General features: G+C 34.6%; 1 protein-coding gene across 2 annotated transcripts in view; it reads right to left on the bottom strand.

The window, feature by feature from the left end:
• Positions 1-654: 654 nt before the first annotated feature.
• The window catches only part of PDCD6IP (programmed cell death 6 interacting protein), a 68,075-nt gene continuing 53,972 nt past the window's right edge, over positions 655-14,757 (bottom strand). For both annotated transcript variants that reach the window (XM_031009628.3, XM_031009627.3), the window contains exons 14-18: positions 13,657-13,791; positions 12,410-12,504; positions 3,535-3,658; positions 2,236-2,423; positions 655-1,310 (exon numbers count right to left, since the gene is read on the bottom strand). In XM_031009628.3, the coding sequence (XP_030865488.1) occupies positions 1,136-1,310; positions 2,236-2,423; positions 3,535-3,658; positions 12,410-12,504; positions 13,657-13,791 (717 nt within the window). In that variant the 3' untranslated portion in view covers positions 655-1,135. The remainder of the gene's footprint in view (positions 1,311-2,235; positions 2,424-3,534; positions 3,659-12,409; positions 12,505-13,656; positions 13,792-14,757) is intronic.

Genomic DNA, 14,757 nt, shown 5'->3' with positions numbered 1-14,757 from the left:
TGAGTAGATATCCTAATGGCAGAGATTAATATTAAATACATAGCCTATTCCATAATTGGCATATGCTCCCAACCATTGTTTTGTATGCTCCTTGAATTATAAAATAGTCCAATCTTTAAGGAAAAAAAATTAAATGGCTTAGATCTATTCATACATATTGGGCATTAAATGTCACTAAGTTAACACAGTAAGGTGGAAAAAAGGATGAGAGGGTACAGGAAGTGTTCCCCAAACAATTCCATTATATTATGAAGTATTGCCAATGGCGTATTTATTTTAACCAGGTTATGGGAAAAAAATGCAAGAATTATTACCAGAATTTGCATCAATTTTCTGGAGAAGCTAACAATAAAACATTAAATATACACATTTATTTGTATGTTTATTTGAAGAATCTTTGGTAGCAACTGTTTGTTTCTTCCACATTATAGGACTTTCTAAAATAAATGTCAAAAATCGTTTACTAATCAGCATACGAAAGATAAACTATAATATTCTTTTGATTTCCCTGTAAAACATCCTTGATAATAACTTGTACTATTCATGCACTTAAAAACAGTATCTGTTTAACTTATATACATACAAAATGAGACTAATACCAGAAAAAAAATTAGACAGTAATGAGAATCAATAACAAAACATAACAATGACAACTGTTCTTAAGTAATTTATTTTAAAATTATAAGATTTACAGTGCCTTGATTATGCAAAATAGCATAATGGAAATTAAACCAAATCAATAAACCAAAGAGAAAGAAAACTTAATTTTCTCTAGTATCCATACTTAAACCATCTTTGTAAGTATCTGATGTCCCAACCATGTCTTATGTAGAAAGTATAATCATTTCAAATGTTTCACTTGCAGGTTTAATTTCTCATTTTCAATTTTTATGAACTGTAATGCAATTTCAAATCCTATTATACCTAGTGTTTATACTGCAACAGCAGCAAATCTCACATGTGTAATCAAATGTGGAACTGGGGCACAGCTTCTAGCTGTAGACAGAAATTATACACTGCATTCAGTCCAGGAGAGTACATTACATTAACCAGAGCGTAGAGTTTAGTACACTTATTGCAGGGTTGGTATTTCTTTCCCTCTGATCTGAATCAGCTGAGCTGCTGAGCAGACATATTACTGCTGTGGATAGTAAGACTGCTGTGGGGGCTGAGGGAAGGGGTATGAAGGCTGCTGGGGTCCCGGGTATGGAGCCTGTCCAGGACTCTGGTGATACACTGGTGGATATGGCATATTATACTGGCCATACGCATAAGGATTATAGCCCATGGGCATGGGCATTTGGCAATACCTGATAGGGAGAAGAAAACAAAAAAATCTTGATTGGTAAATCAAATACTAAAAAATAAAACAATAATTATTCTAGAACTACGTTTTTCACGAAAGTCATTTCTATTTTTTAGTCTATTAAAGAATAGTGGAGTGAAAAAAACTGTTTCAAGGCACTTGTCAGAGAAAAGCATTCCTATCCTGTTATTAATTAAAACAAAAGGGTACCAAGTGTTTAATACTATCCAAAAAAAAAATACTGAAGAAAATAAGATTAAATATTTGAGTATTAAAGAAAGAAAAAAAATGGAGACCCTTCATTTTAACGTGGCAAAACTAGTCATCTAAATACATTCCTCTTCCACAATATTCAATATTCACTGTGATGTACATAAATTTACAACTTATAAAGTTCTAATATTTGGCAGACAACATGTACTTACTAAGTAAAATTTAGAGCACATCTTAAAAGGTAGTCAAATGTTTGGATTTTTAAAATTAAGAAATTACCACAGAGATTAACCTTTAAGAAAGTGCAACCCATAATTAGATAAATTTCTATTCAACTGTTTATTAAATGCCAAGTATTCTAAGTATAGGGACGTAAACAAGGCTTTATCAGTTTTGCTATGCTACGCTCAGAAAAGGTACCTGTTTATCACCTAAAGTCCAAGGAAACACCTACTAAACTCTATAATACAGAAAAGATTATTTAATATAAACCCAATATGTAAAATATAAAAACATAAATTTTAAAAGCCTAGGAAATAGCTATCCTATTCATGTAAGTGACCATAACATTATTTTCATTTCTGGATAAGCTGACAGTGTAGCTTATTCATTCATGACACCTCCATTTGGAGAAGGGGTGACCCTGTTTTTAACAGGTTAGCCAGAGCCTAGAAACAACATTAGCCAACTTGGGATATACAATGTTGCAGCCTTACCCAGGATATCCTGGATAGGTGGGATAGGGTGGTCCCTGGGCCTGTGGAGGAGGAGCTGAGCCAGGCGTTTGTGATGGAGCTGGTGCAGCAGTCCCAGCCCCCACTGGAGATGGAGCAGTAGCAGAAGGAGCTCGATTTGCTGGAAGCACAGGTGGTGGAGGCCTGGCTGGGGGCTGGGGCTTAGTAGGCTATAAGAAAAAGTCAGCATTGACTATAAAATGTTTCATGTTTCTCTCAAATTGCTATTAATTAAAATTAATAAGGACATATGAGAAACTCTAGAATCCAACCAAATATATTTTTAATTCCCATTCTTAAATACCGGCTTATTACTATAGAAATATATCATAGTTGAATAATTTTCCAACCTGTGGAAACTCCATAGCCACTGCTTTTTTCCTGGTGCCTAATATTTAATCATTTACTGCTTCCTCCAGTGGTTGGACATTTGAGGTGGAAGGAAGCAGCACAGGTACTGTTTACTACCATCATCTCCTCCTAGTCCCCAAACTTTATATGAAAAATGTCACACACCAGAAAATTTTTTAAAAATAGTATATAAAATAATCACACATCTACCAATGAAATTCAACAACTATTAACATTTGCCATTTCTGCTTTATCTATAACTACATCCATATATATTTGCAGAATCGTTTGAAAGTAAGTTGCAAATTTCATGACACTAGCCCTAAAGACTTCAGCACTCAAGTTCTCATAAGGATATTATCCTACATAATCACAATACCATTTTCATCCTTAAAAAACTAATGCTATTCCCCAATGTCATCAAATATCCACTCCAAATTCAATTTTCCCCTAATTAACACAAAAAAGCTCATATAGCTATTTTTATAAACCAAAAGCAAATAAAGTTCATATACTGCATTTGATTATAGGAAACTTTCATCTCTTTTCATCTAGAATATGCCTCTTTTTTAAAAAATCTATGACATTCACTTTTAGAAATGATCAACTCAGTTATTTCATATAAATGTCCCATGTGATAGATTTGTCCAATTGTTTCCTAATAGCATAATTTAACTTCTTATTTTATCATTTGTTTTATTTGCTATGAACAGAAAGTTTAAGGGCTTGATTACATTCAGGTTAAGCATTTTTTTGTCAAGAATTCTTGAACGATGCTGTGTTCTACATATTGCAAAATATCATAAGGTTGGTTACCTGATGCAGGTGGTAACCACTAGATCCTTCCTACATACATCATGTTTTATCCGTTAGAACAAGTAATCATCGTAATGTAAAACCTCTGTTTAAAATATTTATTTGCCTACTAACCGGCATGGTTCTTGGCGCTGGAGTTGGAGGAGTTGGTGCATGTCCTCCTGCTGGCGAGGACTGATACGCAGGTGTAGGAATTGAAGGAGCACTAGGTTCTCTGGCAATGCTTTGTTGCAAGTCCCTTATCAAAGACAGAGTGTTAAAAATTTACATGATAGAAAAAAATTAACACACATAAAATACCAGCTTTTCTTTTCTTCATACATGAAACATAGAAAATGGATTCCAAACAATGATGGTATTTTAAAATATACTACATTTCAAATTAGTACAGTGACTATGGAAAACAGTATGGAGGTCCCTCAAAAAACTAAAACTAGATCTACAATATGATCCAACAATCCCACTGCTGGGTATATATCCTAAAGAAAGGATATCCACATACTGAAGAGATATCTGTATTCCCATGTTTATTGCAGCACTTCCAACAGCCAAAATATGAATGCAACCTAAGTGTCCATCAGCAGATAAATGGATATAGTGTAGTATATATATGCAATGGAATATTATTCAGCCATAAAAAATATAATGAAATTCTGTCATTTGCAGCAACATGGATGGAACTGGAGGCCATCATGATAAGTGAAATAAGCCAGGCACAGAAAGACAAATATTGCATGTTCTCCTCCATATGTGTTAGCTAAAAACAAGGAGACAGAGTAGAATGATGGTTACTAGAGTCAAGGAAGAGTAGGGGGTGGGGATGAAGAGAGGTTGGATAATAGGTACAAAAATACAGTCAGAGAGAATAAATAAGTTCTAGTGTTTAATAGCACCATAGGGTGATGATAGTTAATGATAATTTATTGTATATTTCAAAATAGCTAGAAGATTTGGAATGTTCCCAACACAAAGAAATGATAAACATTTGAGATGAATATCCTAATTACCTTGATTTGATTATTATGCATTGTATTCATGTATCAAAATATCACATGTGCCCCACAAATATGTGATGAATATCCTAATTACCCTGATTTGATTATTACACATTGTATTCATGATCAAAGTATCACATGTACCCCATAATATGTATAATTATTTATCAATATAACAAAAACTGAAAAAAATAAAATATACTACATTTTTATTCTTGACTAGAATCTAAATCCTCTTTCTTCCTATCGTTTAATAAAATGAAGTTGTATCTTTTTTATATTTCTGAAGACTAGGGGGAAAAAGTAAACATTTTCAGAGATCACAGTTACAGCTAGAGTAAGAAACATGTCAAATTGGGCAAGTAATCCTAAAAGACTGCCCACCCTCTAATAAAAGGTAGTCCCTGGATTTAAAAAACTCCTAACATCATCTATCTAAAAGTTATCAGAAAACTACAGTGACTCATAGTTATGTAGCTAATGTTTTAATCACTGTATCAGTGTTTATACAAAATAAAACAGGTGAAAAGGCTAACCTTTTATGCAAACCATTATGCAAATTTCTAGATAAAAACTTCCTGAAGATATTCAAAGAAATGTGGCACTGAAATATTTTATATTAAAAGATAACACATCACCTGTCACTAAGGTAAACTCATGAAAGATATATTGCTGAAAATACTATTACAATTTAGTATTAAATATTAGAGAATTTTGTCTCCTCTAACAGTAAATTGAAATTTATCCCAAAATCACATTAAACAATACCTAAGGTAAAATGCACTGCATGTAATACATGATGTCAATCATCTTTTCACTGCACTGATTAACGTACACAAAGAAGTAAATATGACATGTCCCAAAACATCTGAGACAGTACCTTTTGCCCTGATTTAACAATTAACAGCAAAGCCCCACACTGACCGCATCCAACCTTCCCTCTCAAGAAGGGCCCCAGTCACTCCAGACATAAAGAAAACTAGTATACATTCATCAAAAAAAAAACAAAACTACTTCTTAAGTAAATAACTGCTTATAAAATAAAGTTTTTAATCAATATCAAAATTCTAAAAGGCCAGATTTTGAAATATCTAAAATATATACGTATATTATAAAGCTTTAACACAATACCTTTCTTTTCCTTTGATAAACTCTAGGGATGGTTGCAGTAAATAACACATTTATAGAGCAAATGATAATTTCCTAGCCACTTATAAAAGATATAAATCAATGCTATTAAATAAAATCAATAATGTAAAAGAGCAAAAAGATATAAAATAAAATGCCACTAGTACTATGCCCAACAACCTGACGGTAGTATTCAAACCATTAGTCAAAAGAAAGTAAAGCTCAGAGTAAAACATTCACTCTTCTTAAACGCTTTAAATTTCTGATGAAAGATTTCAATGAAAACAGAAATTAAAAAGCAAAGCCTCCAGCTAATAAGTATATAAAAAGGACATATTAGTCATCAGGAAAATGAAAAATTAAAATCATACAATGAGATAATACTACAAACCCAGCAGAATAGCTAAGGGCAAAAATGTGGAGCAATCAGGACTCTCATATATTGCTAGGAGGAATATAAATTAGTACAATCACATTGGAAAACTATTCGACAATATCAACTGAGCATACACACATATCCTTTGACCTAGATATATACCCAACAGCACTGCATATAACATGCTCACCAAAAGCATGTACTGTCTAATACAGTAACCATTAGCCACACATGACTATCAAACATCTGAAATGTAGCTAGTCTGAATTGAGATGTGTTGTAAGTATAAAATACATATTAAGCTGGGCTCGGTGACTCACGCCTGTAATCCCAGCACTTTGGGAGGCCGAGGCGGGTGGATCAGGAGGTCAGGAGTTCAAGACCAGTCTGGCCAAGATGGTGAAACCCGTCTCTACTAAAAATACAAAAATTAGCTGGGCTTGGTAGTGGGCGCTTGTAATCCCAGCTACTCGGGAGGCTGAGGCAGAGAATTGCTTGAACCCAGGAGGCGGAGGTTGCAGTGAGCCGAGATCGTGCCACTGCACTCCAGCCTGAGCGACAGAGCAAGACTCCATCTCACAAAACAAACAAAAAAAAAATACAGATTAGATTTCTAAGACTTAGTGTGAAAAAAAGTAAAATATCTCTCATTTGTAATTTTACATTGATTATATGTTAAAATAATACTTTGGACATACTGGGTTAAATGAAATATTGAAATTAATTTCACCTGTTTTTTTTTTTAACTACGGCTACTACAAATTTTACATTTTCAATTGCATATGTCACTGCATACATAGTACTTCACCATATAGATGTAGTTTTATTTAATTAACCAGAACCAGACATTTGACTTGTTTCCATATTTTTACTGCTACCAGCAATATTGGACAGCAGTGATTTACAACATTCATGCCAGCACTATCTATAAAAGCTCAAAACTGGCAACTACTCAAAATATTCAACAGTAGAATAAACAACTTGTATATTCACATAATAAAATATATGCAGAAATGAGAATAAAAGATCTACAAATACACACAACTATACTGATGAATCTCACAAATATAATGTGGAATAAAAGCCAGTCATGGAAGAGTACATAATATGTGATTCTATTTATATACAATGCAAAAACAGGAGAAAGTAATCTATGTTCTTACAAGTTAGGATAGCGGTTGCCCTGGAAAAGAAAGATAAAGACTGACTGACTGGGTGGATGCATTAACAATGCTTTTAGGGTGCTGAGAATTTTCTGTGTATTGATCTAAGTGCTGGTTGCCTGGGTGTATGCAGTTTGTGAACATTCAACAAGATACACACTTATGTATACTTTTCCGGTATACATTATATCCAGTAAGATTTCAAAGGATTTTGGCCTTCAGTATTAACAACGACTTTAACAAAATAAACTCTCAGATATTCAAAAGCTAATATTATTATATGGCCTACTTTTCCATCTTTCATTCACCTTTCAATCACTGAGCTGAAAATACTTGACAAGTGTAAATAAAATATACACTTGTTTACAACAAACCTGATTTTTAAATTAGATATATGAAATATAAAATATTTTAAATGACGATATTCCAATCTTTCTTCCTTAGAATATCCAGAGCTTCCTTGTGCGTAAACAAGCCAATTTCTATATTTGTTATTTTCTTCCTTTTTACACAAAACATACTCTACACACTGTTCTGTGTCTTTTTACCATAACTATCTTGGAGATCTTTCCATATCAGTAAATTGAAAACACCCTGATTTTTAAAATAGCTGCACAGTATTTCACTATACAAGTATAGCTTTATTTCACCAGCCCTGGTCACTTTGTTTCTACTTTTTTACTGCTATTTGCAATGTAGAAATGAATAAGCTCATAAATATGTCATTTCTAGCATATTCTAATATATCCTCAGAATAGACTCCCAAAAACAGAATAGCTGGATTAAAGGATGTTTGAATTTGCAGTCTTATTCTTTACAGCTAAAATGCCCAACACAAGGATTGCACCATTGGGTATTCTCACGGCAATGTATGAAATCTATTTCTCCAACATGTGACAACAAAGCATGTTATCAAACTTTCAGATTCTTGCCAATCTGAAAAATATTACTTCAGACTAATTTTAATTTGTATTTTATAATGAATGAGGGTATTCATTTTTTTTTCATTTATTTAAGAGCCATTTGTATTTCCTTGTCTGCAAAATTCTGTTTGCGTCTTTTCCTCAGTTTTCTATTGGGTTTTCTTCTCGTTCATTTCTAGGAGTTCTTTTCTAAATAAAGTAAATTAGCCTTTTGCCTGTAAATAAGTTTCAAATATTGGATTCCCAATTTGTCATATCCTGACTCTGTTTATCATATTTCTATGAGAAACTTATTCTTTTATTTTTTTTAATGGCTTCTGGATTTTAAGTAGGAGTTATTAGATCCTGCTCATCCCAGCTTTATTACGGAATTCTCCTCCATTCTATTTTACACCTTATATTTCATTTACAAATTTCAAGTTTGGTCCACTCAGAACTTACTCTGGTATAAAGATAACTTTTATTTTCTAAATGGCTGGGCAGTTGTCCACCTCTTCTGGTTGGCTGAAGATCTTTTACACTAAATTCACATATGTATTTGAATCTATTTCTATTTTCTATTCTGTCTTTGTCTAATCATGTACCAGTACCACTGTGTTTTAATTAAATATGGTATTATATATCTTAATATCTGGTACAACTAGTATCCCTTCACTACTCTTTTTATTGTTTTCCTGGCTGACCTTGTTTCTTTTTCTACTTGAACTTTAGGATCAACTTGTCTAATTCCAAATGAAAAGCTGCTGATTTTTTTTAATCAAAAGCATGTTTGCATATCAAAAGCATATGAATGCTTTTAATCAAAAGCATATGAATGCATATGTTTATTTCTTTTGTTTTTGTTTTGTTTCTGTTTTTGAGACAGAGTCTCACTCTGTCGCCCAGGCTGGAGTACAGTGGCGCAATCTCAGCTCACCGCAAGCTCCGCCTCCCGGGTTCACGCCATTCTCCTGTCTCAGCCTCTCGAGTAGCTGGGATTACAGGCGCCCACCACCACGCCCGGCTAGTGTTTTGTATTTTTAGTAGAGACGGGGTTTCACCATGTTAGCCAGGATGGTCTCGATCTCCTGACCTTGTGATCCACCCGCCTCAGCCTCCCAAAGTGCTGGGATTTCGGGCGTGAGCCACCGCGCCCGGCCGCATGTTTATTTCTTTATTTATGTTTGTTATTAGAGATAGGGTCTCACTGTTGCCCAGACTGGAGTACAGTGGCTATTTACAGGTACAATCACAGCGCACTACAACCTAGAACTCTAGGGCTCAAACCATCCTCCCACTTCAATCTCCCAAGTAGCTGGGACTAGAAGTGCATGCCATCACGCCCAGTTGATGCATAAGTTAACTTAGAATTGACATCTTTATGAAGTTGAGTCATCCTGTCCAAGAACATGCTTTTTAACTTGCTCAAGCCTTCTTTTTGAAATACTGTTTTCTTCACATAGGTCTCATATATGACAAACTTATATTTTATATTTTATCCTTTTTGTTGCTACTGTAAGTGGGTCTCTTCATCTTATCCTCTATAGGTTTATTTACATGAAAGCCACTGATTTCTACAAATTATTTTTATGATCAACAACTTCAGTAATAATTATTTTATTATTTGCAGAGTTTTGGGGTTCTCTTGGATTTTCAAGTAGTTGTACAATCATAATGTCTGTAAATAGTGCTAGTTTTACTTCTTCCTTTCCAATTTTTTAATTTCTCTCTCATGTGATTGTCTTGGCTGGTACTGCAGTATAGTATTTAAAAATAGTGCTGACGGTGACATTTGTTGTCTGTTCTTGACTTCAGAGGGAACTGTTTATAGTGCTTCTCCATTAATCACTATACTGAGTTTTGGGCAGAAATATATACACACACATACATATATATATTTTCATGTTACGGAAGCATCTATCTTCTATCTATTCTTATTTTACTGAGTATCAGAACACTCATTTTCTCAAATGCTTCTGCCTCATCTATTAAGACAAACCTGTGATCTTTCCTTTGATGTGAAAACACTGAATACTGAATACTGGAATAAATGTCCCCCTCCCCTTGGTCAATAATTATTTTTTAACGTCCTGGTGACTATTACTGGCAAATACTTTATTTAGGACTTTTGCATCCATATTCATAACTGAAAGTGGTCTGTAGACTGTTTTGTATTAATCTTTGTTAGGTTTTTTTTTATCATTAAGACTAATATGGAGAATACTCATCTTTTTTTAGGCTGGGGGGGTGGCTCACGCCTATAATTCCAATTACCTGAGGTCAGGAGTTCGAGACCAGCCTGGCCAACATGGTGAAACCCTGTCTCTACTAAAAATACAAAAATTAGCCAGGCGTGGTGGCGCACACCTGTAATGCCAGCTACTAAGAGCTGAGGCAGAAGAACTGCTTGAACCCAGGAGGCGGAGGTTGCAGTGAGCCAAGACTGCAACCTGCCTGGGCGACAGAGCAAAACTCCATCTAAAAAAAAAATCACCTTTTTTTAAACATTTAGAACCATTTTTAAAACATTCTAATTATTTGCTTTTTATAGGTTTTGTAGAAATATTCTAAAAACAACTAACCTGCTCTTTCTTAGAGGTAGAAGAAAATAACTTCTCTCATGAACATGAGCAGAGAGATGAATGAACATGAACATGTTCATTCTCTGTTCATGAATATGAACAGAGAGATGAATAAAGATCTAGTTGGCTGAAAGGGTCATCGGTATAAGATTCTTTCAGCTCTTTATATTTATTACTAATGAATATATGGCTTTTTATGTACCCGAAAGACAGTCTGGATATAAAATCTTTAGCATGTATTTACTATATGATATAAAATCTTTAGCTCATATTTACTATCCTTGAGATTACAGCAATCACTCCACTCTCTTCTGGCATACAGAGCTGCCAGCCTAATTTTTTTCACCTTTTTATAAACTGGCTTGACTGTTTTGCCTGACTGCCTAAAGGATTCTGCCATTATCTTTTAAGGCCAATAATTTATATGCCTTGATGCTGACAGTTCTTGATCATTTTCCCCTACCATATGATATCCTCTTTCAACAATCTTCACTTGTTTTAAGAAAATGTTCTTGAGTATCATTAAATAAGTGTTCTGTTTACAGAACGTTAAATAACTGTTCTGTCTGGTTTTTCTTCTGAGAGAAATTCAGTTTTGCCTATATTAGATCTTCTGTGCCCATTTTCTAATTGTTTCTTGACTGTGGTTTCATTTTAATTTCCTCATTTCTACTCTGTGTTTCTGTGTGTTCTTCAGTGTTTATTCGCCCTTTGTGCCCTTTCCCATGTCATGGTTTTATTCTTCCCTTCTACTTCTTTTCTGAATTCTGACACCTCACATCTTATCACTTCCTGTTTTCTTACCATATTCCTACAGTTCTGGAATTTCTGCTCCAAGTGTTCCTTAGAGGAGCAGTCCCCAACCTTTTTGGCACTAGGGACCGGTCTCGTGGAAGACAATTTTCCACAGGGGAGCGGAAGATGATCTCAGGATGAAACTGTTCCACCTCAGATCATCAGGCATTAGTCAGAGTCTCATAAGGAACACACAACCTAGATCCCTTACATGGGCAGTTCACAATAGAGTTTGCGCTCCTATGAGAATCTAATGCTGTGGCTGATCCGACAGGAGGTGGGGCTCAGGCAGTAATACTCGCCCAGCCGCCCGCCTGTCTGCCACCAACCTCCTACTGTGCAGCCCAGTTCCTAACAGGCCACGAACCAGTACCAGTCCAAGGCCCCAGGATTGGGGATCCCGGCCTTAGAATGACCGCCTCCTTACATTTGTTGTTGTTGTTGTTTTTGTTTAGTTCATGGTCAGATGTTTTGCTCATAATTTTCACCTATTCTGTGACAATATTATTTTGGTAAATGTTCTTCATCTATGAAGTTTTATTAAATTTTGTTAATGTTTTCCACCTTTTATCAGCGCTGTGCTACTCTGTATTGATTACTCAGCAGGAAATGAGTCGTATGTTAACTGGCCCTGCTTTCTCAGCAGCCTCCTTCTGAAAGTGATTTTGCTGGTATTCTCTGAGCTATTCATGCTGTCTCCTCCATGTTCTATAGCTCTAGTTTTATGTAAGGAACCTATTTGCCACTTCAAAATAAATTGCTTGTATTTACTGGCACTTCCTGAGATCTGCCACCTGAACTGTTTTTATCATTTCTGTGATCTCACTGTACTTCCTGCATCTAGAGTTTCTGCTTCTTTTCATCCTTTCATTCCCAGATTATGCAGCTGTTTACTTGTTGCTTTGTAAAATACTCTATCTAGTTCCTTCTTCCATGAGAAAAGGAGGAAAATTGCTACCTCATACTACCAAGTTCATACCAAAAGTCTCTACAGGATTTTTTAAAAGAAAATTCTTTAAGTACAATTTGGTACACAAAACAGACTTACTTTAAGAGTTCATCTCTTTCTGTCTTCCGTGCAAAAACTATATCACTGCATTTGTTCTGGAACCTGACCAGGATTTCAGTCAACTCATTGTAAAACTATGAGCAAAGAACAAATACAAGTAATGAACAAGAACAATTTTTTAATCCAGAGAGTAATGTGATCTAAAGCTAATTTGTCAATGATAGTTAGAGCCGAAGAACTGAGATCTGCATGAGATACATTTATACAATTTACTAGGCCCAACAACTTAATATTAAATATGATCTAAGACTCCTAAAGAAAATAAAAATAATAAAAGCATTTTTACAGAACATTATCATAAAAAATGTAACAAGTTAAAAGTTTCATGATCATGAAAATCTTCCTAATTCCTAGAGAAAAGTCAATTGTTTAATAACATTAAACCTATTTAAGTGGAAGGATTAGGTTTTCAAATTCACTACAGAAATGCAAGCATACTTCAGAAACCCTTAAAAGAATTTCTAAAGGCTCTCTGGAGGGTTTTCTCAGCTTACCTATTTAAACAAAGCATTTTAAACCAAATTAAAATGGCATTTTACTATCCTCTCTATTTGGAAGGCTTTGCAGTATTTTCACCCTCTCTTCAGAGGGTTTTACATTTTACCTACTGTATTTATATCAAGGTAACTTTATTCAGTGATAATTATGAAGTTAAGTACCAAAAGGAATTATGCATCTGAAAAAACTTAAAAATCACTGTTCCCTCAAAAACAAATTGATAAAAAGAAATACAAGCGAATTCTCTAAACTTTTTAAAGGACAAGGCAAGAAAGTACTTACATATTCAGTAAGCCTTCTGACACTTGGGCAGGCCACAAGTCTGTCCTCAGCAAACCACCACAGAGAACATAAAAGTCATGCCCCTCCGCTTTTCCATCACAAATCAGCTTTGACTACTCCTGCCCCTCAAAATTCATCAAATTAGTCAACTTCCTATCCCTTAAAAAGGTGTCATTGACATCTCTGCTAATTCCTGCTACCTGGAATATTTATACCCCTTTTCTGCCAGTTGAAATATGCAATTCATTCTTCAAAGTTCCCATGAAATGTTGCCACCTTCATTAAGCTTTCTCCCTCCTATAACAAACTTCGCAGCAGCAATGGCATTAAAGCTAAAATTCTAGGCAAAGAGCAATTTGGTTCAACTGGAAATACCACTTAACTTCCAAACTATGCGTTCACATCTGTACTTGCTAGCTATGGTTCCTTTTGCATGTACTTCATACCTTTGTGCCTTCCTTCAAATTAGCTACAAGTTCAACAAAGTTGTCATATGCAGTAGCTAAATTCTTCAAAACTTCTTCTCTTAAGTTAGCTTCATTATTTGATTGTTTCATTTTCGAAAATTCCTGATGTGAGACCTTGTTAAAAGAAAGATTTACGTATTTACATTTATTTATAAAATTAATATAGCTCATAACATTTTTATTGATCTTTTCCAATTATGAAAATCATATGTAATTAAATACATATGCAAAATTACTAGAAATACCTAGTACACTCTTTTGAAGCCTCATTATGCTTTAAATCTTTCTTAAGTAAAAATTTCAAAAATCCAATAGGAGTCAAAACAACCAATAATGATCACAGATTTCTATTAGTATATATAACACTTGTAAAAAATATAATAACGAAAATTATTTTACCTTTTGGAGTATTTTATATCATATATAGATACAATGTTTAGGAGTAGAAATATATGTTTAATTTTGCACATTAACTATTAAAAGGGCAAACTTTCAAGTCTTTGTTAGTCCAAACTACCTATCTGTAAACATTAAAACTAACTTCAAACTTCTCAACATATTTACTTTGCATTATTTTTTTAAAAAATGACTGAAGTCTGTATGTATGTTAGCCATACAATTAAAGGTATCAGTAATTCCAACTAATTTCGATTTTCCTCCCATATGGAAAAAAAACCAAAGCTATTAAAAACTTGGAACCATGAAAAATATCTGAAGTATCAAGCACTCCTAAGTAATATGCAACATTTTAGCCATAGAAATGACTTTGTTTCTGCCGGGCATGGTGGCTCACGTCTGTAATCCCAGCACTTTGGGAGGCCAAGGCAGGAGGATCGTGAGGTCAGGAGATCGAGACCACCCTGGCTAACACGGTGAAATCCCATCTCTACTAAAAATACAAAAAATTAGCCGGGCGTGGTGGCGGGCGCCTGTAGTCCCAGCTACTCGGGAGGCTGAGGTGGGAGAATGGCGTGAACCTGGGAGGCGGAGCTTGCAGTGAGCCAAGATCGCGCCACTGCACTCCAGCCTGGGTGACAGAGCGAGACTCTAACTCAAAAAAAAAAGAAAAAAAAAGAAGTG

This window comes from Gorilla gorilla, chromosome 2 (genome assembly GCF_029281585.2).
Source record: "Gorilla gorilla gorilla isolate KB3781 chromosome 2, NHGRI_mGorGor1-v2.1_pri, whole genome shotgun sequence".
Lineage (NCBI taxonomy): Eukaryota > Metazoa > Chordata > Mammalia > Primates > Hominidae > Gorilla > Gorilla gorilla.
The sequence above is the reverse complement of the archived record's forward strand: the minus strand, read 5'-3'. Positions and strand labels throughout refer to the sequence as shown.